Consider the following 25,452-nt stretch of genomic DNA (forward strand, 5'->3'; position numbering starts at 1 on the left):
TGATCATCAGAGGCTTCATGTTAGCTGTCTGTGAAGCAGCGGGGGAGATGTGAACACGGGGAAGCTTATCACATATGAAAGCCCTCGCTGGGAGCCCCGCTGCGTTGACTTGCCTCATGCAGAACGTCGTCTCAGTTGTCTGAGCCAATAGATTGAGGGTGTTTATCATGTTCCAATTAATATTGGCTGACTTGGTTCTTTATTCTTGTTTAAAATGATGGCACTCCATGGTGGGATATTACGGATGAGACAATTGCAAGATGGTCCCTCGTTTTTTAAATCTAACGTTGGAAAATCCTCCTTTTTTTCCGAATCCTTCTCTGAATTAATACAGAGGTTGTTTATCCAGCCAGGTATGCATTTCAACTTCATTTGCCTTTTTGAATCTTAGAAAACAGATGTTTATCAAATACACGATATGAACGCATTTGATTTAAAATCAGCTTGGACAATAAATCACATGCAGACTCACATAAACACACAGGAATGGAGAATGGGCTACAAGCGTCCACCCAGGTGAGCTGCTCAAGTGCACAAGGGTTACCCATGATGTCATTATCTTACATGTAACAGGGAATCATCAATGTTTTACTCCATATTCTTTATATACGCCTCTTCATTGAATTATCCATTTTTGACCCTTGCACCAAGATATTCCTGTCAGGTTATGTAAGCACACTGAACCCGGAGACCTGGCCCGCAGCACGATAGCTTCACTTTGACCACAACAGGTAGGCAGACATGGGAATTATAATATCACACGTCTAAAGTGTGAATCGTATTGTAATTTTTTTTTATGATGCATGGCTTGAGCTTTTGAGGTCATCTTTCATGCCAATCACACATAAAGTGGGTAATCTGTAATTAAAATGCTTGTAAATCCTTTCTCGGCTGGTTCTTATGCAGTCTATGTGGCTACACTGTCACTATTGTTATGTGTGTTATGTATTTTTTCAGGGGGAAAAAGAATTTAGCTTAATCCTATCGTGTTTGGTACGTCTAATCTGCAAGCTCCGACTCTGGTCCAAAGAGATGTCAAATAGCTTACAATGGCTTTTTATTTGCTTCTCTTGATAGAACATTGTTGTGTAAAGGATTTATTCTTTACTAAAGAAATGCTTTGACTTTAAAATGTCATATCCAATTTCTGAAAACTTCTTATGAATACCCATCATACCTGGAAATTCTAATATCGGAATAAGATTATAGTCAACTCATAAAAAAAAGAAAAGACACTGCAGAAAAAAGGATGAATCCAACCCTCTGGATTTTGGTCTGCTGTGTTAAATCCTTCACAATATGAAGTTTCATCACCAGCATCATAAAACAGAAACAAGGAGCTCTGCTGATGTTGTTTATTGCTCTGCTTGGATGAGTTCCAGTCGTGACTGAAATCTCTACCTGGAGATCCATATCATGAGCTTGAGAAATAAGACTGAATAATAAATGTATTGATTATTATTTCTTGAATCAATATACTGTGAAATCAATATAATGTATTTATTTCTTTGCAAAAATTACAAGAATTAACCAAAATAGAGAACAGCCATAAACAAACATGACGTGAAAAGGCTCCGTTTAGACCATTTTTAGGGGTGTTCAAGCGCACCCAAAATTCATTTTAGCACCCCTAAAAAATAATAATGGGCTAATTATTAATTACAACTCTTGTTAATTTGTGAAATCAGCTTTTATTCAGGTTATATTTGGCAAACTGAATCTGTTTGAAACGGGACGAACAACCACAGGGTCAAAGTGTTTAATTCAACAGGCTCCCTGTCCACTCTTCTGTTTTAAAGAGACGTGACGTCACAGAGGCGAGCACAGTTAGGTGGCGCAAGGCGCGTGCATCTGTCTGTGGTCCGACAGTGAAAGTGAAGAGAGAAGAAGACGCAACGTCATCGAGTTTCATGGCCCAGATTAAACACAAGTAAGTTGAAAGCGTTAGAGAATCAAAGTGCTAAACGTCGTGACGTTGAACTTTGGGTCACGCTGCTCGTTTGTTTTCTGACTCATGACGTCTCTTGTTAATGTTCCACGGTGTGAAACGTGTCAAAGAGCACGAGCCGGCGTTGTTTTCGAGCTGACTCCTTGTGAACGTTTTTTTGCAGAGACCAAGGACACAATGTACATACGGGTGTTTTTTCCTCCAGAAAGACAGCCAGCGTCAGCTGAGAGTGAGGTCAACATGAGCTGAACTGGTTGCATTGCACACAGCAACTCAGTTATTTGATTGGAATCACGTTATGGAATGAATGCACTCTGGATGTTATGTGAACGTTTTGCTTGGCAGCAGAGAGAGAGAGAGCAAAGAGAGCATAGACAGAGAGAGCAGGATGGAGAAGGCACAGAGGGGGGGGGGGGGGGGGGGGGGATTGCAAGGCCCAGGTGAGAAGGTGGACAGGTATTCTGATTAAAATCACAGATTTATTCAGAATGAATTCTTAATTACAAGACACCTTCTGTTTGGCTCCATTCATTGCATTGTGAAACTGAAGGGCAAGTCCTCCTGCAATCTTCTTCAGGGTTCGACTCTTGCTCGTTCAAGTCTGGACCCGCTGCGCTTCCTTAGTTTGGCAACTTTTAGAGCTGCGTGCTCGGCTAACACACGGTTCTGATCTTGAACACCTACCTGACGGTAAGGGTGTGGGTAGGAGGGTAAAAGAGTTGCAGCTGGAGGATCCACCGTGAGTATTGTTTTCACATTTAGCAGAATGGTCTGTTTGATTTCGGGTCACGCTGGTTGATTTAATGGGAGCGTTGGATTAACATCCGTCTATTTATCACTATATCACTCGATCACATGGAGCTCTGCCCTCCAGACCAGATGTGACTTAAAATAGTAACTTTGTTACAGTAATGAGAGTAAATGTTACTTTTTTTTTTTTTTACAAAACATGCAAAATAACCCCCGTGTGTTTTCCTAGACATTTGAATGTGGCCGAAACCAGCGCAGACCAACAGGGACTCCCCAGTATCGGTGATGGTATCTGTGGGAAAGCCGGCGTCCCTCGACGGCGGCTACGCCTGGTTCGTGCTGCTCTCCTGCTTCCTGGTGTTCGGCCTGACCTTCGGGGTCATTAAGGCCTTTGGCGTGTTCTTCGTGGAGATACACCAATACTTTGAAACCACAGCGACGGGAACTGCCTGGATTACCTCTATTGCCGTGGCAACCATTCACTCCATGTGTAAATATCACAATCCTTTTCGACGAAATGTATTTAAAAAGCTATGTGATAGCCCTCAGTTTCAACAAGATGATCAAAACCCCAACACTCTTTGTGTACCTCATATCAAATCTTTCAGAGGACTTTTTAAAGTTTTGATTTTCAAAATGACTGTGTGAGTAAATTAGATTATTATCTGGCAGCGTGAGATTACTTTGAAAACCCCTAAAGCTCTTCTGTGGTTTAACTCGATATCTAATTTCACTGCAGATTATAAATCAAACTATATTATATTTCAAGGGAACGTCTTCATTTATGCAGCTTAAAAATAACCAGCTGTGATGTGCATTAAGATTCAGACTACTGCAGTGTGTGTGTGTGTGTGTGTGTGTGTGTGTGTGTGTGTGTGTGTGTGTGTGTGTGTGTGTGTGTGTGTGTGTGTGTGTGTGTGTGTGTGTGTGTGTGTGTGTGTGTGTGTGTGTGTGCGCGCGTGTGTGTGTGTGTGCGTGTGTGCGTGTGTGTGTGTGTGTGTCCCTCTGCAGCTCATGTAGCATGTGCTCTGAGCGCCCGCTACAGCTACCGCTCCGTGGTGATGACGGGAGGCCTGATATGCAGCGTCGGAGTCATCGCCGGGTCTTTTGCTCGTAACCTGATTGAACTCTACATAACAGTGGGCTTCCTGAACGGTGCTTAGTTCCAGGCAAACGCACACATTTAACCCACAAGCATGCAGACACAACATGTCAATCACATGTCCTCTGCTGCAGGTTTCGGCTACTCCATGACGTGGACCCCCACGATGACCATGCTGGCCATGTACTTTGACAAGAGGCGTCCGATGGCGAACGCCATCGCCAACGCCGGCGAGTGCGTGGTCACTTTCGTCCTCACGCCCCTCTTCCAGCTGTTGATTGACAGCTACTCCTGGAGGGGCGCCCTACTCATCCTGGGGGCTCTGCAGCTTAACCTCTGCGTGTGCGGGATGCTGTTGAGGCCGCCGAAGACCCCCGGAGACGCGATCTGTGAGGTCAAAGGGGAGGAGGGGGGCATGTTGATAACGGAGAACTCGAAGCAGAGCGATCCGAGCTGCATGAAGGAGGAGCTGGGAGGAGCCGACCAGGAAGTACAAGACTCAAACAACAGGACTTCATTTAGGACCAATATCCTTCGCTACTTAGATTACACCCTCATCACCAACGCTCGCTTCATGGTCTACTCGGTGTTCGGGCTGTTTACGGCGCTGGGGTTCTTCGCCCCGGGTCTCTTCCTGGTCCCGTATGCTCACAGCAAAGGGATTGAGGATTACAAGGCGGCGTCCCTCCTGTCAGTCTCTGCGGCGTTGGACCTGTTTGGCAGGTTGTTCTTTGGCTGGGTGGCAAACCTGAGACTGGTATCGACGGTACGTTCAGATCAGGAGATTTCTGCACCCTTTAGGATCGGTTGATCTGTAAATGGGGAGCAGATACTTTCCAATTAGCTTAGCTGTAAAAATCTAACTAAGACGTACCATTTTACAATAAAAAAAAAAAAGCTACAAGAAAATGATATTTGACCAATATAGAGAGGAAAACAGAGTCTGATTATTGATAAGAATCATGAATAGAATTGTACTGTTAATATATTAAAGCATACATATTTGTTTTTTGTTTTTTTAGGACATGATGTAAAGTAGGGGAAGGATTTTATAAGCATTTATTGCTTCTGTCTGCTCCTCAATGTATTTAATTTCTGGATGAATCTGATTTATGTTTCTATTTCTTTTCTTTTACAGTATGATTGAGACAAATAAATAAATAAAATGAATAAACAGCTAAGCATAAAGACTGGAAGCAGGAGGAAACAGCTAGCTGTTCCCCCCTTTCCTCATGCTATGCTATGCTAAGCTAACCAGCTGCTGGTGGTAGCATCATATTTAGATATGAGAGTGGCATCAATCTTATCATCTAACTCAGGAAAGCAAATAAAAGTTGAACTATTCCCGTAAAAGGCAACGTTCTGCAGACCTGAGGAGTGCATTTGGATGCGTTGACCTCTGTACACCTAACAGCTGATGTCTGCCTCCCGTGTCTCCATCAGATGCAGCAGCTGACGGCTACGGTGATCCTGCTGGCCGCCGTGTTGCTCCTCTTCCCGCTGGCGTCCTCCTTCTTCGAGCTGGCCGTCTTCAGCGCGGCGTACGGCCTGATGTACGGCGCGACGGTCACCATCCACATCACGGCGCTGACAGAGGTCGTGGGGGTCAGCCGGCTGGGGAGCGCGCTGGGGTTCTTCATGCTCATACGCAGCAGCGGAGGCCTGCTGGGACCGCCCATCGCCGGTGAGTGAGACGGATGCTAACTGAGGATTTCAGCTTTTGAGATGTTGCTGTGAAATTCCCTGCGATCTGTTGCTCAAAGCAAACTGGCTGCTGGATAGATATAAGCAAGAGATCTCTCATTTTCTACCAATGAAATAATCTCACACAGCAGATGAGTTTTTACAGCGTTCTGCACTGTAAACCCGGAGAGCATATTCAACCAAGATGAGGATTTTATTGTATACCTTCATGGCACCGAGCACCGCCCTTCAATTAATCAGGAACTTTGTCATCCGCTCCATCCCACAGGACCTGAGCTTTTTCCATTCATATAGCAAACTGTGCAAAAAAAAAATTAGAATATCATGATACTTTATGGTTGTGTTAATTTCATGGCTGATTGCCTCTGAAAGAGTCTTTTTCCCCCCCCCTCATTTAAATGGAGTTTCTTCCCCAATGACTTTCATACAGAACACATGAACAGCTGTAATAGAAAAACGGCATAAAAACCGAATAGAAACCAAAACATCTTGTAAATACAACGTAGGATTTTCCTTTTTTTTTAAATTCTTGGTTAAACCTGTGAGTAAAGCGATGACTAATTGGCCATTTAGGGTCATAATAACATTTTTTTCACTTTTCAAGTACACGTGTATTTCCTCTTTTGCGATCAGTATTTTGTGACAAACATGAATTAAAAATGGCAACTCATCCCCTTATCTCTGCACTTAGATGTAATATTTTGTGTCTCGCCATCCGTCCAAAAATACATTTAAATAATTTGTGGATTTAAGAAATGTCTGGCAGCTGCTGGAAAGCTTCTCAAATGTGTCGACAATCTGTTTTCTTCATTAATCCATTCTAAAAAAAATACTTAAGCAGCTGTTAAATTAAAATGTCCCTGTCGCTCACATCCAGTAGAATTTTATTTTATTTATTTTTTAATTCAGTCCATCTCTGTGCAAACCATCACATACCACAGCGCTGTCCTACGGTAGCAGAAAAGCCTAAAAAAGACCCCGGTTTGACTTTGGTACCCATAGCAACCGCTGCCAGAAAGTGTCCTTCACAGTCAGCAGAAAGTCAGCTGGGGGTCAACAGAGTGATGACATCACGGTCACATGATTGTAGTTAATTTGATGGTGATTTTCAACAAGGTTGTTGGTGTAGCAAAAAGCAGGAAGAAGACGTTTATATTCTTAATTATAATTGAAGTTCTCTCCTTATGAAAAGGCCTATGGGGAAAATGCTAGACGGCATAAACAACTTATTAGCCTGCTCAGCCTTTTTAATGTCTCCATTACTTTCTGTCTAACAAGCTCCTGAAAGTCTGCTTCAGTAATTTGACTCAACACCATCACACATGTTACATTTAAAATAACGCTTTAGGCTCAAACTGACCTCAAATCAAGCGGAGAAAAAAAAAAGAAAAGCTAATTAAAGTGAAGGTGGTGTCCTATTTTTAACTCAACGCGGTCCCTCTGACACGGGGGCTATTCCTGACTTATTTACTGTACCGTTCAGCTCTTGCAGCACTTTGAAGACCAGAGAGTTGATGGATGTTGAGGATTCATCAAAGCCTTCTAATTATGTTTTACGGCGCTGGCATGACTGCCTTAGGATAAAATGAATCTTAAAGCAATCCTCTCCTCCTTAACGCTGCCTCTCTTTGCCTCATTCAGCAGCATCCGTCATTAAAATGAAGCCAGAATAATGCCGTCATTGTGATGTCGCCGTGTTGTTTGCCCGCATTGATGCATTCAGGTCAGGAATAAATGTTGACATCAGATTAAAACATGATTTTTAAAAAAACGACTTTCCCGTTTAGGATTCTTCATCGACCAGACGGGTGATTATGGGACAGGTTTCCTCATGGCAGGAGTGGCTATCATGATCTCTGCTCTATTCCTGCTCCTCCTCCTCCTGATAGACTGCAAAGGTCAGGGGTCAACCTCCCAAAAAACACCATATGCATACGGACAAGATGGGACAAAGACGCAGAGCAAAAGCCAAAGAGACGATGAGTTTTAAAAGATCACAGTCAGACGCTGAACGAAATGCAGTTCAAGCGTTTTTTTTTAGAATTCTAAGGGACTGTACAAAAATGATTAGAGGATGATCAGATGATTTTTTTATTTTTTTAAACATGTCTGATATGATGAGCTCAGCAGGTGCCTCTGGTTCAGGTTACCTTCCCTTCCCGGCTGGATTTTGTAAAAAAAAATGATGCATCAGTCGCAAATGCAAATTGTGAAACTTGTTCTATCAAGTCAGGCTGCTTAATCTTTTTTTTTTTTTTTTTACTTTTCCCTGTTTTTTTACTATTATAATTAGTTTTTTTCATCATATTATGATAATCATGGCAGTTTTTTTCCCTAAAATTAAATTTGAATAATGCGGGGGAGGTTTTTTTAAAAGCTTAGCCCTCATCCCTACCCCAATTATTTCCGTACAGTCCCTCAAGTGTTCATATTGAACATTGAACTCACTTTCTACAATGCATTAACTTTAGAAACCTAACAAACTGCAGAAGAATGTGAGTCTTAAAAAATGTAATTGATTTTCTAACCAAATCACAAGTTTACAAGTTGATTGAAAAAGCAACGGCGTTTTTGTTTTCCATACTGTCTTGAAGTCGCCTCATTGAATGTGTTGATTTCAGTGTCATGTCATGTCGGGGTTGATGAAAATGTGACTGTGGCTCCCTCCGGTGGGGAACTACTGACGTTGCATTTGCAGCCTTCCCCACTGAGCTGAAAAGTGCTGATCTATCCAGATGTAATGCCTCTGGGAAGAGTGTGGAATTTACAGATGTCGACCAAACAACCAAATTACAGTAAATTGCATCGGTTTTTCGGTTCAGTGCTCAAACTCAATGTAGTATCCTTTTTCTCTCGCAAGTAAAATATATGAAGCATGCGGCCATTAACTAACACACAATCAGAAGTGTTAAATTCGCTGAAACAAAATGGTTCAGTGATTTTTTTTCTTTTTCTGTCCAAGTTGAATCCCAGCGCAGCCTGAAACCTTTGCCTGAACGCTTTTCTTCCATTTTCTTCCTCTGCTGCAGAATGTTTGGTATGTGCATCCATCAAGAAAACTAGCTTTCATAACCCCAAACCAACAAGAGCCACCAGATAAACATCTTCAACCTGGTTTAATGCAAATACAACACGCATAAATAAACATGTCACTCTGCATGAATCCGCAATAACAAACTGGCAAACCGAGGTTTACAAACAGTCGCCCGTACTGGAATCCCCCCCCCCCCCCACAACACTAACAGACTGAAGCCACACACACACACACACACACACACACACACACACACACACACACACACACACACACACACACACACACACACACACAGTCGTACACACACGAGAGGAAAGAGACTGCAGAAAAGAAAACTTCCAACAACAAGAAAGCTGCCTTTGATCTGCCAGACAGGAACAAAGACATAATCCATGTTTCATACAAACTCTACATGATACTGAAGCAACACACACACACACACACACACACACACACACTGCATGCCATGGTTGACTGCAGATAGTGAAGGCAACCTAATATCAGGGAAGACTTCAAAATGATCAGAGGATTTCTAATCAAGTGAACCTAAAGCCTTAAAAAACATTTATACGCCGTCGACTGAGCGATAAACAAAAGGGAATGAAGCCATTTTCTTTGATATATTAACATATTTGTATTGATTGAGCTGATGAACTAATGTCCTTTATATACCGGAGTCATCAATGATTTTTCCTTCTTGATTTTGCAGTTTGGGCCAAATAATCAGTTTAATCAGCTAATCGAACTAACCCTGATGACGTCACTGTGATGTCATCAGCGGCAGATTTACAAACCCCGTGTGTGTGTGTGTGTGTGTGTGTGTGTGTGTGTGTGTGTGTGTGTGTGTGTGTGTGTGTGTGTGTGTGTGTGTGTGTGTGTGTGTGTGTGTGTGTGTGTGTGTGTGTGTGTGTGTGTGTGTGTGTGCGCGTGCGCGTGCGCGTGCGTGCGTAACCTTTCCAACATCAAGTCCAATAAAGCAAAAAGTCCCAAAGAGCTTTGAAGTCTACTCATTGAAGCGCCTCCCGGTCACTTTGACCCCACAGTGGAACCCTTTCTGGGGCTTTGCGTCGCTATAGAAACAGCTGAAATAGTTTTTCCTTCTTTTTTCTTTTTTTTTTGTGCTGACCTTGCTCCCGGGGGTCACATTGAGGAATGCTGCACAGCTACCTGAGTTCAAACGAGGAGGTGAGAAGAGAAGGAGGGTGAGTGAAAGGGGTGAGACAGAAATGGGGGGGGGAGATAACTGGGAGAAAGTTAAACACGGAGGGGAAACTTGAAACTGGAAGGAGGAGAACAAGAGGGGACAGAAACAGGAGCTGCAGGACGGCAGGGGGAAAAGGCAAAAAGAGCTGAATGTGAAGAAAGAGAAGGAGAGTGACAGAAAAGAAGCAATTATGCGGAAACCGTTAGAGGATAGAGGAATCAAATGGTGATCAGTTGGGATGTAGCACGGCTTTAACCTGCGATTAGAGGAAAGAGACAGTGATGGTAATGAGAAATGATTAGTGGAGCTACGGGGGGTTTAGCTTAATGAGCGCCACTAGCCACCAGACCCACGCCGCCTCCGCTGCAGACAGACATGCAGAAACCGGCTACTGCAGCACACGTGGGGAGGTTCCTAATCTGAAAAAGTGATGCTCATTTCATTTCTTTTTTCCTAATTTCCAGCAGCATCAGTTGTTCAATTTGTTTTTTAAAGTTTTTTTCTATCCAAATTCAAGAAAAGATAGATAATTACTTACTTATGTACGTACTTACTTACTTACTTATTTACGTATTTACTTACGTACTTACTTACTTACGTACTTACTTACTGACGTACTTACTTACGTACTTACTTACTTACTTATTTACGTATTTACTTACGTACTTACTTACTTACTTACTGACGTACTTACTTACGTACTTACTTACTTACGTACTTACTTACGTATTTACCTTCTAACTTACTTACTTACGTATTTACTTACTTACGTACTTACTTGCTTACTTACTTATTTACTTACTTGCGTATTTACTTACTTACTTACTTACATACTTACTTACTAATGTACTTACTTTCTTGCGTATTTACTTACGTACTTACTTACTTACGTATTTACTTACTTACGTACTTACTTGCTTACTTACTTATTTACTTACTTGCGTATTTACTTACTTACTTACTTACATACTTACTTACTAATGTACTTACTTTCTTGCGTATTTACTTACTTACGTACTTACTTACTTACGTATTTACTTACTTACTTACATACTTACTTACATACTTACTTATGTACTTACTTTCTTGCGTATTTACTTACTTACGTACTTACTTACGTGGTTACGTACGTACGTACATACTTACTTACGTACTTGTGTACTTACGTACTTACTTACTTTATTGATCCCGAGGGAAATTCAAGAAACTGTATGTCAGAAGTAGGAATAATTCAGTTTGCAAGATTTTGGCAATTTAAGGAGTGGTTCTACATATATTTTTACAATACAAGCTGAAAAATAGGCTTCAGAGAGACGGTATAGAATCCGTGCAGATGTTTGGTCTACGTGGTGAACCCCTCTTTGTCTGCCATCTTCTTCTCTTCCTTTCCTCCCCTTGATCTTCCTCAGATTTCCAGCCTGCATCTTTAAACAGCTGCCCCACTTTAGCTCATCAAAGTCATTGTGTTGAAAACAGCAACGTATAAAAGCTCCAAAGAGCAACAATGTATCATATTTCAGACGTTACAGAGCTGTGTTTAGATCATCAGATCACATTACCCGCATAAAACCTCTTCCCTTTGTGTGTTGATGTAACTTGTTGATAGAGAAGTGGAGCTGGATGGCGCCAGTATTACTCTCTCGACCTCTTATAGTCAAATAAATCCACGGCACAATCGTGTTCTGTTGCATCCAGAGTTCATATGTGTGTTTTTAAGTTTCATCGCTCAAACTGAACGAATAAGACAAACACGACAGTCATCAAGTCTGAGATTTATCTCGAGGAACCACATTAAAACCCAAATGCTGCGTCTCGGCTGACACTCGCTGAACTCATTAAAGCCTCAGACAGTAAAACCCAGAAAAGTAGATTTTTATTGGTGTTGATATACGACTCGAAGGGAAGGAAATGTGTTTTGGAGTCAAAGTGCTTTAAAGACTTTGGATGAAATCACACTCGAATAAATCCAGATCCAATAAATTCTGGCATCTTTTAGTAGTTTAATCAATACTTGAACAGCAACTTTCACCCCCTATATCCAAATCTAGCAGTCTTTTTCAAACCAACCAATCCCAGCTGACCCCTGACCCCCTGCAGGCTGACCTCTGACCCCGGCTGACAGCGGCCATTTGGAATGAACGGCTTTGACAGACTTTTACTTCAGGCTTCAGCACACTGACACAAACCCGCCAAGTCCAACCTGACAGCGCTGCTCGCATGACTGTAGACTCGTAGTCCTGCTTGTTGAAAAAAAAGTAGATGTAGTCACATGAGTGGGCGGAGCTTTGTACGTAAACGCTGAGTGAGACATTTTTAGACGATTTTTAACTTTCATGACACACTGAAGAGTTAAACCTCTAAAAACTCTCAGATAATGCCTTGTAAAGTATACAGACCCCACTTTATCATCAATTTTACTCTAAATGGGACCTCATGTACTTCATGCTATCCTTGAAACGAGTGATTCAATTAAATTTTAAAAACAACTTTATTTGTCCCCAGGGGGCAATTTAAGGCTCAAAGAGTAGCTGTTTATGTGACCATTAACTCATGTTTACGTTTAATGACGTAATAAATCAAGTTCTTTACTTACTTCTACTTCTATAAGATCGCATTTCTATTTTAAGTTTAAGGCACTTCTGCATTGGCTTCACTTTTCAGATTGTTTACACCGAACATGTGTGTTTAATGCCTTTCATTTCAGCCAGAAATACGGTGAGTGAAACAAACGCACCTTTACACCTTGTAAATGCTTTGAGTAGACCTGCAGAAGCCGCACACTGTCGACGCATCCACCTTAATATTCTGTCGGTCCACATATCCCATCCGGATGCACAAGCTGGACTTCATTACGATGCGTACGCGGCACATACTTGGCATGAAGTCGTGCTCACTGTGCTCGTATAATCGTAGATCCACCTCAGAACTATATCGAATCCGACTGGAATCAATCTTGACCATCGCAGAGTAGAAGCATGTGATGTGAAATCCCCCCCGCCCCGCAGAAAAAACAGCTAAAATGTGCGTTTGCTTCCAGAGAAGGCCTCTCAGATGAAAGGAATTTTCTGTCGTTTGAGTGGAGAGTCGGCCTCCCGATCGCTGGCAGGCTTCATCTTCACGTTGCTCCTTCCTCTCTGTCTCATTCTGCAATATATAACTTTCAATATTCACATTTTGCTCTCCTTCAAAACCCGTATGAATGGATGCTGTGGGAGGTATGGCGTTATACAGTAGGCTACTGTGTGTTTAGCTGTTGTGTCCGCAGGCTGGAATGTGTGAATGTTTCACCCCTCATCCTGTTGCAATGAATGCAATTGTTTAGTTTATTTAATATTCATGTATACATTCCAGATTGAGGAAGGATGATGTATATGAGAACATGTCTGGGAACGTGAGGAAACTGTGCAGCTGCAGGTTTGCAGAGCTGCAGATAGCGTCGGGGTGTGGTACGGTTTTCACCAAACTTATCACGAGACGATGACACAACACAGAGGGAAATGTTGTTTTTGGCCCATCTAACATTGGACAGTTGTTTCCCCATTCTGTAGCAAATGATGGTGTTTTAAGTCAAATCATGGAGCTACAGCTTCGATTCACCAGAACTGGCAACCTAGTAAAATAAAGCTCTAGTGCAAGAACAGAAGTTTGATAGACAGCACAGGGTAATAAGGTGGATGGAGATTATCTTAATGCATGATAACGATGAACAGGCTCATCTCTATGTCTCCCCCCTTTTCTGCTCTCTCGTTGTTTCTCCCACTCCAACTCTTTACTCTGCCTTTTGTGTAAGTGAAGCCGGGGCCTCCCAGTGACATGAGCCCTGCTCCTGTAAAACTAATAATGACTGAGATTTGTGCGGGCTTAGCATTCTTTCTCCCTTTCAGTGCAAGACACTGAGAATGGAGGGAGGGGAGGACGTGGAGGGGTGGGGGGGGAGGAGGTCCAGTGGTTAGGTGGGGAGGGAGGGAGGGAGGGAGGGAGGGGAGATGTCCTAGTTTGAGAGGGTACAACTTTGGGGAAGTTGTGAAAAAAGGAAGACGAGAGAGGCCCCCTTTTCCCCTGAAACACACCACATGCTTTCATTTCTTCATGGGTCAATGCCGCTGAAATCACACTTCATCCTCTCCAAACACACCGCACACACATCCACGCACATTCAGGTGTGTTCAAGAATGTGAGCACGGATGTAGCGCTTACATTAGCAGAGCACGTTTATTTCCCCTTTTACAATATGACACACAAAACCTGCAGAATATAAAATATAACTGCACATTGACACAACTCTGTCAAACAGGCGTAAAGATCCCCAGATGTGATGCAACTGGAGGCATTGGGGAGAAGGGGGGGGGGGGGGGGGTCTCACGCACACTTCCCTGTCTAATGCTCCCCCCTCCTCCTCCTCCTCCTCCTCCTCCTCCTCCCTCCACTCTCCCACAGACATGTGCGCCAGCAGACAGTTCCAGCTCACAGCGACTGATGCACAGACAGCTGCTGTTTCCTTTCCTTCCCCTGCTCCCCGAACTATTCTCCTTCTTTTACGTCTCCCTCCCTACACTGCCTCCATTCATCCCCTCTGTACTTTCCCCCCCTTTTTCCTTTCCCTCTAACTCTGTCATTCCTGCACTTTTCCCCTCAGTCGGATATAAAGGCAGGTCCCGTCGGAGGGAGAGGGCTTGTGTAATCTCTGGCTGCACATGAGCACCGACCGGAGAGCTTTCGCTTCAGCTGGGAAGGCACCGCCGACGCGGAGAGAAGAGGACAAACCTTTGGATTAAGGGGAAGAAAGGAATAGCACTGAGGCGGGAGGGAGGTGAGGAAGAGGAAGAGCAGGACTCGGACCATGCCGGGCTCCGCGGTGCTGCTGCTGCTGTCCCTGTTGGTCCTGTCCACAGGAAGTGAAACCAGGAGGATCAGGAAAAGAGGACTCAACCATAAGGTGGGGCTGCTAATCTCACCCCTTTTGACTTTTTATCATGTGCATGTATGAATATTCTGTTTTCCATATTAGTGGAAGTGGGTGAAAGCTCGCAGCGTTGCAGGACAATGCGGTCTCTGTTGCCGGCTTCACACAGTGGGAGCAGTTTTGTGGCTGAAGTGAGAGGAGGTCAGGTTTGACCTGGTGTGACTGATTTAATCCTGCAGCAAAGAGAGCAGCGGTGTGAATTAATAGTATATTTGACCAAATATAGCACAACAGCTGACTATTTAAACTTAGCATAGAGACTGGAAGCAAAACCACCAACAGCACCTCTAAAGCTCACTAATTATCACATTTATATTACATCCACCCAAACAACTGTGCAGGACTATTTCCTGGCCGCGTGACATCCACAACAAAACCTCAAGTTTCCTTTTCATTTTTTCAGTTTTGTTTGGATAAAACAAGACAAATGTATATGTGGTTCTTCCGCTTCGGTTTTTGTTTGGATTAAAACAACAGGTTTCCCCAATAATATAGTAGAAATTGCACTTCACTTCATATTCATTTTTTATGCCCATTTAAGGGATTTAAGGGGGACATGTTTTTATTCCACTACATATATTTGACAGCTATGATTCTAAATTGTTTAACAGATTAAGATTACGATGCACTCTTACAGACCAGACCACCCAAAAGTATAAAGTCATCCAAATGAGCTCCTCTTCACCAACATAAAAACGTTGATTTAAAGCATCCCTAACAATAACGCAGCACTTTTATGCTGCTTTGTTTCTCTCTTTCTGTACTTTGATGCAAAATTCCAATTGCAGGACTTTTTTATTTGCGATGATTCTTTACAACGTTGTAATTAATATTGCATCGAGCCGAGGGTTTTGAAAACGTGTTGTGCCGCCGGGAAGGAAATAGTTTGCGAGCAGACTTTGATTTTGAAGCATGACAAATGGACACGGACAGTTTAGATGAGCAGAGAGGGGAGCGTGCAACAGGTTGGAATGAACTGTTGATGCTCAGGTTTCCATATGAGTAAATGAAGGGCACACAGGATGCACAAGCGTGTGTGTGTGTGTGTGTGTGTGTGTGTGTGTGTGTGTGTGTGTGTGTGTGTGTGTGTGTGTGTGTGTGTGTGTGTGTGTGTGTGTGTGTGTGTGTGTGTGTGTGTGTGTGTGTGTGTGTGTGTGTGTGTGTGTGTGTGTGTGTGTGTGTGTGTGTGTGTGTGTGTGTGGTGGATTATTAGGGCAGGAACTGAACTTGCAGACCGGGCCCCTGCTTGTTAACTCCGCTCAGTGTAGCTGATTGATCATCTCTAACAAGGGCTCACTGTAGCGTGCTGCCTTCTCTTTCTTTTTCACCCTCCTGCTTCAATGTTCTCACTTTCGAGCTGGTTTATGCCCTCATTGGCCCCTTTTCTCTCTCTCTCTCTCTCTTCTCTCGTTTGAATCAGTTACCCTTTCCCCCATTCGTCCATGTGCCTCTCACGGTATGCCAACAAATGTTTTTTTTTTTTTTTTTTCCTCGCCCCGTCTTGCTCTCAGGATGGGCCAACAGCACCGTCCTGCTGGACTTCGCTTCAAAGCCGATTTAATTGGCAGATGGAGTTTGTCTCTCTCTCTCTCTCTCTCTCTCTCTCTCTCTCTGAGCCTTTTCATCTCTGCATCTTTCAATCTTTAATTCTTATTTTAACCACCTCCTACACACACACACACACACTCTTTCTCATTCATAACACCGGGGCTGTGCAGAAAGACAAATTATAGTAACTGAGTATTTCACGTAGGCTTGGTTATAGTCGGCGTGTCTCGAAGGGAAAATTGGTAAATATGTACGACAAACCCGAGACCACCAGCATTTCACCTCAATGTCATATTTTATGTATTATTCTTAAATACACATTCCTCCACCCTCTCTTATCTAGACGACTTAACTCTGCCACAAGGGTCAAAGGTCACCAGTAGCACTTTCCTAATTTCCTCTTTGTGTTTGATAGGTGGGGGGGGGGGGTGCCTGCCTAATAACACATGGCATGTTAAAAGGGGTGTAGAGGTCCAATCCAGAGAAATGCTTTTGATGGGTAGATGGGAAAAACAGGTGGAATGGCATGGGGCTGCACACACACACACACACACACACACACACACACACACACACACTCTAGTGTCGTACAGCCATAATCAAGGCTGGCTCACACACCTGCCTGGGCATGTCAGTGAGCCAGAACAGCGTCGAGGCCACCACCATAAATCTTTTACAGTTTTCATGTATTTGATGTGATGTTCTCCGTCCTGACAGCACCTGGTATTAAGACGGGGGCCCCGCAGATGCTCCGGAAAAATGTGTAGCCTACTTCCTGTTGTTGGGCTCAGCGGCTGTCTGACGAGGCCTGGGGCAGCTCCGTAAAACAAAACAGATCCACACGCCAGCTCGCTCGCTGATTTGTACCTTTTAAGGAAGGATCCCTGGTGCTCTTTAAAATAAAAAAGAAACGGGAGTAAAGCAAGACATTCATAAATATTCATATATAAACTGAGAGAATCAGGGCAATTGATTTGAATGGCGATTAAATGGGACATTTTGATTGGTTGGGAATCAGCGTGTAATATAAATATAACTGAATTACTTGCTGACATGCAGGACTGCCTGTCGTGCTTTGTCTCTAAATTGTGGTCGAGTTTCTTTTCAATGTTCATGTTTGTGATTATTTGTCCCGTCAAAAGAACACGAACATGCCATTTTTAAACTTAACACAAGGAACACATTTAAATTCTTCAATACTTTGCTTTAGGGCTGGGAATGCATGACAAATTCAGCCCAGCCTTGGCAACTATTGGCTGTTTAAAGTTCACTCCGGCATTTAAAATGGTAAGAAATTCCATCGGAATGAGATTTTTAAATCCTTCATATTAGGGGGATTTGCTTGCAGGGGCAAAGTAAATCTTTGAGAGTTTTTCGGTGACCTGCGGATTTGACAGCGGTGACCTTTTAGCGGATGGAGTGCCGGAGAGTCAGAAATGGACTGTTTATTAGCTTTTTTTTCTATATTGCACCATTCGTTTTTATTCAACCTCCTGTGTTTCTTAACTGGAGAGTTTTATTTTGAGTAAACAAGACGGTGTTTTTTGAGGGAGCGCTAAATTAGTCCTTAAGGCTGCATTTAACAAATGAATTGCAACAATAATATTTACTACAGATTGAATTCATGTGGGAGATACAAGAACTAATATGAAGATCACAAATTACTCAAATTCGTTAAAGCATGTCCGAGCTGGATAATAATGTATACAAATAAAACAAGATGGTCTTTTTTAAATGCGGGCGTGATGCATACTGCATAACTAAAGGAGGGCGTTGTTGTCTTTAAATTGTACGTATCCATGAACACGATATTTGCAAGTTATACATTTTCACACAAACTTTTAAATATATTGTGAAATTCAGTAAAATAGACATAATAGCAACTATATGTGGGGCTATTTTCTGTGAGTTACTGTAATCGGTCAGTCATCCAGTAGTTTGTGAACTGGTGTGTGTCGGCTCTAAACCGGCCTAATCCCAGTCAGATGATGTGAGTCTGCTGGTCAGAAGCACATTATTGGACGAACACCGGAGCACATCGGCAGGCTCACATTCACACCAACCAAAACACATTTCCAAATTAACCGCTGCTTCTTTTTTCACCTGGAGTCTCTGATGTTTTATTTGGGAAAATGTACAGCAAGTCTGATATATAATATAAGTCTGTGAAACAATCGGAGGATAGAGGGTTAATCCAGCAGATGAGTTCAGGAAGACCCTTTATCTCACCTGAGGCCGTGACTGACAGGTAGCAGACGCTTTCCCAACACTAATTGGCTGCGTTCACAGTGTGTTTACCTCCCTCCCGTCGTGAAAACCCCGCCTCATGTGGGTTCAGTCTGTTCCTCCACATTTCAAGGTTCGACATCAGCGCTCAGCCAGCGTGTTCGCAATTCAAACGCTGCGTTTTCTAAGTTGCCCACGTACCCTCGCTTATCGACGTCCGCGTCTCTCCCGCTGGTCTGCTGTCTGTCTGTTTGCCTCGCGGTTAAATCCGCCGTGTCTCTATCTATCTGCACGTCCGTCCGTCTTTCTGTCAGACTGAATGCTGGTACGGAGACAGGAAATGAGTCCTGACAACCCCAAAGCTAACCAGATGTATGCTGTGGGCTACTTCATTTAGTAGACATGGGAGATCACGTACATGTGGAACAACAGGGTTTCTTGTGTGTGCAACCTTGAACCTGCAAGTACTGTGTTTGTGTGTGTGTGTGTGTGTGTGTGTGTGTGTGTGTGTGTGTGTGTGTGTGTGTGTGTGTGTGGGCATCCTTGAGCATAGGAAGCAGAGTCTCAGTATCGGAGACCTGATCTCAGTACAGTTATGGAGCCAGACAGGGTCTCTAGTGGCCTAACCCCACAACCCCCCTAAAAACCACAGAGCAAGAGCGCTAAAAAAGAGCCGTTTGAGATCAGTCGTTCCAGCCACCATCAGGCCACCGATGATATCAAGGAGGAAGAAAAAGAATAGAGGAAGAGAGATAGTGAGGGTCTCGACTGGAGAGCAGGCATGAGGCGAGAATAAACATGGTGGAGCATCAAAGAGATGGACGCAGGATTGTGCGATGCCCTTCTGGCATACCAAGACAGGAAGGAGACACGAGGAAGCCCTGAGAGACAAGTAGTTCCTTTAAGAATGACATGCAAAAACAGGAAAAGTACATTACAAGTACAAGGATCAATGCACACATTTAAGAATGATTGGCCTCTGCGGCGTATTAATGTGTACAAGCAAACTCACATTTTACACAAACACATAAACAGGAAGGGCACACTTGACCTTCTGAAGGAGACTTTTAGGAGCAGATCGGATATGAGACATGGGGAGTAAGGGCAGCAGTCATTATGTCATTATCCAATCACGGCACACTTTGTAGTCCTCACTCATGGATCTAATTGGACCAGAAGACGTCGTGAAACCACTCTGGCCCCGCTCGCCTCCTCAGGGCCGTGAATGAAGACTTTGAAATACCTCAAGTGTGGGAGCGTGTACAAGTACCTGGAAAAAGGCTCAAGGGCATTGTTTGAAGGTTTTAGACTGGTGTCTACATTTTGGTGCACATTTTTCAGTGACACTAAAGAATATGAAAATGTTATATTTAACCAAACATATCTCGTACGTGTATCCATTCAATTTTGTCTTAAAGGGGAACTCCAAACATTGTAAACATGCCATGTGTGTATACAGGTCTCGCTAATTGCTAATGCATATGTAGGAAAAAGCTTTGAGGCTCCAGAGGAAGCTGTGTGAAGTCAGATGAATGCATCAAGTTTGAACGTTTAAAGCTCTCTAGTCTGTTTGATGCTTGTGACTTGAGGCTAAATGAGCTGCTACTGTCGGCAGTCAAGTTGCATTGTGGGTACTGTCGGTACCAGCTTTTGACAACAAAAAAAAGAATATTGCATGGGATGAAAAAAAGATGACCACTGCCTTCTAAATCATAAACGTTTTTATTTTTAGTACATGCAGCTGTCTTTACAAAGTACATGTTGCATGCGGTTTCTATTCAGTTACTACTTAGTCATATTTTTGTCAGACAGCATTTAAAATTTTCCTGGCATACAAAATAGTTGGGAAGTATTACTATTGAAACTCACAGGATATCTCTATCTCTACAAGACGTTATTTTAAAGGTGCTTTATAAGAGATAGGAGCGTTTCTTTTACCTCTCAAAAGCTCTCAACATGGGGACGGCTGAGCCGGCAGCTCACAGCTAACAGTGCAAGCAATGGCAGTGTGTTGGCAGAGCCAGTGGGGCTCACTCACATACACAACCAGAGGAGCTCCAATTACAATACTTACAGAGGAAGAGTGAGTTAAAAGGCAAAGACATTACACCGCTATTATCTTTACACTGAATATCACATTTTAAAGATTATTTGGACATTTATTCCTTTATTTGATAGAAGACATTGTAGAAATTGGAGAAAGAGACAGAGGCCCCAAGGCCAGATTTTTTTGGGGCATTTTTATAGCAAACTTGTAAGCAAACATTGGCTTATTTATTGGACTTTCACTGGAGCAGAATGCTGCACAAACACACACCGAGCCTCTGATATTCCAGCTATTCCATTTTATTTGGCAGCAGAGAGATTTTCCACATTATATCTTCTGAAATAACAGAGGAAATTCATAGCAGTCTGAGTATGTGAAGAAGCACGGGCATGTTTGTTTCCTTCGCTCTGCAAACAAAGTGCAGATGTGGTCATTGTAAAAGTGATGAATTGATTTCAAGTTGCTGGGATTGTTGTGTAATGAAACAGGCATGGGAGTGTGGGATCGTTTAGAGTTGTGTTTCTGCTCCAATGGAAGTCCATAGACATTCCCATTTTAGCTCTGTTCTCCACCATCTCCTGAGAAACATATCTAGCTCTTTTGATGCTAAATTGCTAGTTGCAAACTCATTTCAGCCAGTCCCTAAAAAGTATGGAAATTTGCAACCCAGCCCTACAAAGTTATGTAAAACCAAACCTGGAGTAATATGCAGCAACTCAGGGCAACTTTTACCAGCTCTGAGTGTCTCTGACCGTCCGACATTGTTCCCTCCATCCCTCCGTGGTGTGAATCCCCCGTCCAACCCCAAAGAGCCATTCACCCGCTAAGCTCTCAGCTGCCAGAACGAATTAACGTGTGTTTAACGTGAACACGCATACAGTGTGTGTGATACCGCCGTCAGCGCCAAACATTTGCTTTCGTTCAGTACGCCTGCCAAATAAACAGCACCGTTTTAATGATCGTGTGCAGCCCACAAGCTGATTATCTAATTACTAATCTAGTGTAGAGAAAAGCACCCATCTCTCTCTCGCTCTCGCTCTCTCTCCCAAATGAACGTGTGAGACTGGACAGTTAAATTCAGTGTGAGAGATGATGTTCTTGGGGTTTTGTTGTAATATTTCCCACGTGTCCAAACCAACGAGCAGGAACCAATAAAAAGCAGCAGCTTGCTAGAGAAAACCACAGACATGGCTATGATACAGATCTCATTGTGCAAAGAATGCAAGATCCTCCCAGAAACAATGGAAATGTTTTGCATTGCTGTTTGTGTACGTATCCATGTGCACACATTGGGCTACACTTAATGTTGCCAAAGCTGTCTGACTGTGAGAAGTCTTGGCTCGGGTCCCGTGGCCTCCTTTTCTCCCTCTCAGAATCCAGCGTTTGTTCCCAGACTGAATCACCTTCCTAATCCAGGACAAGACATTAGTAGGCAGACTGCAGCCAAAACACCACTTTCTTTGCTGCAGCTGAAAAGTGATCACTCTGACACATTGCTGCCCTCTGGTGGCTAGAAAGTGAAATATATTTGCGATTTTACAGTCAAATTAAAAGTCTTTTTTTTTTTCAGTTTGAAACCAGGCGAGAAGTTGAGTTTTTATGAAGTGACATTTACAAAAAAATCATTCATGATGTTTCCTTTCAAAATGAACAATCAGGAAGTACAATCCTAACTATAGAATTGGATTTTTAGCCAGAATTGATTGCAAACATTTCTACCAGAACTCCATTCTCATCACATTTATTGGACATTTGTCTTTTTTCTATCCCCTCAGGACTACGAGTACCCCAACCACCCCCAGTCCACACAGCACCAGAAGAATGACAGGTGTCCACCACCGCCCCAGATGCTGCCGGAGAGAGCCTGCGAGGTGCCGGGCTGCCGCTCAGACTCAGAGTGCGAGCGCCATAAACGCTGCTGCTACAACGGATGCATCTACGCCTGCCTGGAGTCTGTCCAGCCTCCACCGGGTCAGCAGAACCGGAAGCAGAAAAGTCCGTTTTGCGTTTCTCTATTTAAAATGTGTGATCGGTAATTTGATGGCTGTGGTTGTGTGTGTGTGTTCTGAACAGTGCTGGACTGGCTGGTGCAGCCCAAACCTCGGTGGTTGGGGGGCAACGGCTGGCTGTTAGACGGGCCTGAGGAGGTTCTGCAGGGTGAGTACACACACCTTTTGTTCATTCAAATTCAATTTAGCATTCACCAAAGTTCTAAAGTTATGTTTGGACTGCTGATGTGCATGTTGAGGTCATGTGTTGGTGGGATTGTTTCACCTCTTGCAGTTGTTCATCTATGGGATGTTTTCAGCACATCAGCCAGGAAACAGGAAATGCTGTCGATTCAGTAGACCTGGATGAAACACATCCACTCTGTCTGTCTTCCATCTATATTTGCAATGTATTAATATTCTAAGTTCATCTAGGAGATCTGGGCATGCGGAGGGAATGGGATTCACAACATTTTGAAATGTGTGATTTTCTAAAAATGCATTCAAAAGATGAAAACTCTCATTCAGGCAATGCCGGTTTTCTGAGTGGGAGATTTAGACGTTGGTCGTATTTCATGTTTATGATTCCCTTCTGAAGGATGTTTTCTGCCCTCCAGCTGAGGCCTGCAGCACGACCGAGGACGGAGACGAGCCTCTTCACTGTCCTACGGGCTACGAGTGCCACATCATCAACCAAGGGAACCCTGCTACTGGAATCCCCAACCGGGGGCAATGCATCAAGCAACGCGGCAACTCCGGTACGACTCCAGTTCTTCTGTAACTCTGGCTTTTAATCCAGAATCTTCTCTCAAATCTGATGGAACTTCTCTTGGAAGTTTAAAAGCACCAAGAGCTTCTCCTATTAAATAGATCTCATTAGAGCGGCCTGGCAACACAGTAGACTGCCTCGTAATGATCTAATCAAAAAATCATGGTTTTTGTATTGTATGTATCTCATAACTGGTGTTTTATCAGTAATTCGGGGTGCAATGTGTGTGATGTGTTTTCATTTTTGGCCATTTTATTCACAGATGGACGTCCGAGGCACAAATACTTCAAGGACTACAAGGACTACTTAGGTAAGTGAGGTAAAGTGGACAACCAGCCAACCGGCACTCTTATGTAATCAGACATCAGCGCCAGTCTGCCTGACATGATGAGGCCTCTTTCACCGACAGGTCCCAGTTCCAACAATGCAGTGGGCTACGAAAAAAATCACCACAAGCACCTGGGATGAAGTACGTTTTGAATTATGGTGTCATATTAAAAAAAAAAAACCCTGAGGAGCTCCGCGCCGTCATCCCCTAAAGCCTCGTGTTTTCTGTCGCCTTAGGATCAACCTGACCTCAGGCTCAGCTACGACCACAACACAACCTCAGACATCAGTCCTGTTCGATCCGCTCTCGTCACACCCGAACCGGGATGGGATGTGAGATTTTAATACCACGCCTACAGCCGCTACCTCCTCTTTGCAAACTCCCCCAGTATTGCAACTCGTACCTACAGTCCACAGCCAAAGAAATACGTTCTTTTTGTCTCTCTGTCTGTGAAAAAGGATGGAGCAGTGAGTGCTGATGGTGACGCTGAGGAGTCTGTGCCAAAGCTTGTTCATCTCAAAAGGAAAAAAAATGAACCCAGGCCATTTTGTTTTATTACTTTACAACCCTCTCACACGCTGCAACACATTCTTATTCCCCATAAACGCACTCATAACCTTCAGGCTGGTCAGCAGAGAAAATCAAGACCATGTGTTCTCTTCTCATTTCGTAGAAGGACTCACATTTCCTGGAAGGTTTTATAGACGAAACATTCCAGCTTCAGCGGTTCTCATCTTTGATTCCAATCCAAATGGGGTTTGATATTACAATCTAATGAATCCTGTTAAAAAAAAAATAATTAATGCCATCTGAGTGTGAGGATGGTTTTAATGGATTTGGAACAGCTGTGGTTCCAGCCAACAGATAATGACGGTGATTTCACCGCTATGAAGAAACAAATGCAAATTAAAATGAGGTTTATTTGAGAGGGATGGAGATTTAAAGAGATACTCCACCTAATATCAAAACGTTGTTACTGAAAAGACTGATTTAAGGTGGATTATCTCTGTGAATATTATATCTGTAATTAATTTCCTGAAACAACTCATACAACACATGGCAGTATGATTGTTCAAACATTTTAAAAAAAGATATTTTCAGGCATCAGACTCCATAATTTAATAATAATCCTTCTTTTAAACGTCACCCATCACACAGTGCAGATGTGATAATAAAAAAGGATCTTTCAGCCGATATTTAAAACTGCTCAAAAGATCTTCTGTGTTGTTCTCAAACTTAATTTGCTTCACTCAAACTTTGTTCGTCTCTGTTATTAATTCAAATGGTGCTCAGCTTCATCGCTGCCTAATAACAGGAGAATAAGCTGGTTGCCTATAAGCTGAAGGTGTCAAAACAAAAAGCTGTAACCATTTCTCACATGAGCTAAATGTCTGAATTTTGGTATCTGACTGGTGCTGTAATGTTGCCTTGTTTATTCTAAATAAACCACATTGTTGAAATTAATCCAAGTTTTGTGATTCTGTTTCCTGCGAAGACGGGAGTTATGACAAATCAGAAGATCGTAATGGCATTGCTATGGTTACACAGACTTCCTATCCTGTTTTGTTGTTCTTGAGCAGTCGTAGTGAAACACATGAATACAGTGTTAATATTATAAATATGGCCTGAAGACATCAGGGAGTCTTTTCTGACAGTTTCACATGTCATCAGTGAAAAATGGTTTCATTTAAAAATGAGCACAAATAAAAACTGGTTTAAAATAATGCATTTATGTAAGAAAGTGTGCTTAATCGTATATAACATGCATGCTTTTCTAAGAAATCGTACTTTTTAGTGAAAAACCAATGCATCAAATGATCTAACATGATAAATCAAAT

At 42.9% G+C, this 25,452-nt stretch overlaps 2 protein-coding genes and 1 long non-coding RNA gene across 5 annotated transcripts; 2 read left to right on the top strand and 1 right to left on the bottom strand.

The window, feature by feature from the left end:
- Window positions 1–560: 560 nt before the first annotated feature.
- LOC311019102 (monocarboxylate transporter 13) lies at window positions 561–14,503 on the top strand. Of its 2 annotated transcripts, XM_084018316.1 has the most exons (8): window positions 561–731; window positions 1,800–1,930; window positions 2,928–3,188; window positions 3,710–3,853; window positions 3,935–4,566; window positions 5,244–5,484; window positions 7,292–7,402; window positions 14,382–14,503. In XM_084018316.1, exons 3-8 carry the CDS (start codon window positions 2,936–2,938, stop codon window positions 14,441–14,443), a joined length of 1,443 nt encoding a protein of 480 aa, XP_083874442.1. In that variant the 5' UTR covers window positions 561–731; window positions 1,800–1,930; window positions 2,928–2,935; the 3' UTR covers window positions 14,444–14,503. The 2 variants fall into 2 exon arrangements, with proteins under 2 accessions (XP_083874442.1, XP_083874441.1); XM_084018315.1 differs by lacking the exon at window positions 14,382–14,503 and having other exon boundaries at window positions 7,292–7,580.
- On the bottom strand, window positions 7,680–10,538 carry LOC311019109. Its single transcript, XR_014597786.1, has 2 exons — window positions 9,036–10,538; window positions 7,680–8,998 (listed from the first exon to the last, which is right to left on the bottom strand). It is a non-coding gene; the product is annotated as an uncharacterized lncRNA (long non-coding RNA).
- Window positions 13,746–25,076, top strand: wfdc1 (WAP four-disulfide core domain 1). Of its 2 annotated transcripts, none has more exons than XR_014597783.1 (7): window positions 13,746–14,681; window positions 22,305–22,500; window positions 22,603–22,686; window positions 23,135–23,275; window positions 23,549–23,605; window positions 23,696–23,755; window positions 23,851–25,076. XR_014597783.1 is itself a non-coding variant. In XM_084018318.1 (7 exons), the coding sequence occupies exons 1-6, from the start codon at window positions 14,586–14,588 to the stop codon at window positions 23,752–23,754; spliced, it is 624 nt and encodes a 207-aa protein (XP_083874444.1). In that variant the 5' UTR covers window positions 13,746–14,585; the 3' UTR covers window position 23,755; window positions 23,851–25,076. The 2 variants fall into 2 exon arrangements, 1 of the variants encoding a protein (XP_083874444.1); XM_084018318.1 differs by having other exon boundaries at window positions 23,549–23,596.
- The last annotated feature ends 376 nt before the right edge of the window (window positions 25,077–25,452 follow it).

Source organism: Eutrigla gurnardus, assembly GCF_963514095.1.
Source record: "Eutrigla gurnardus genome assembly, chromosome: 9".
NCBI lineage: Eukaryota > Metazoa > Chordata > Actinopteri > Perciformes > Triglidae > Eutrigla > Eutrigla gurnardus.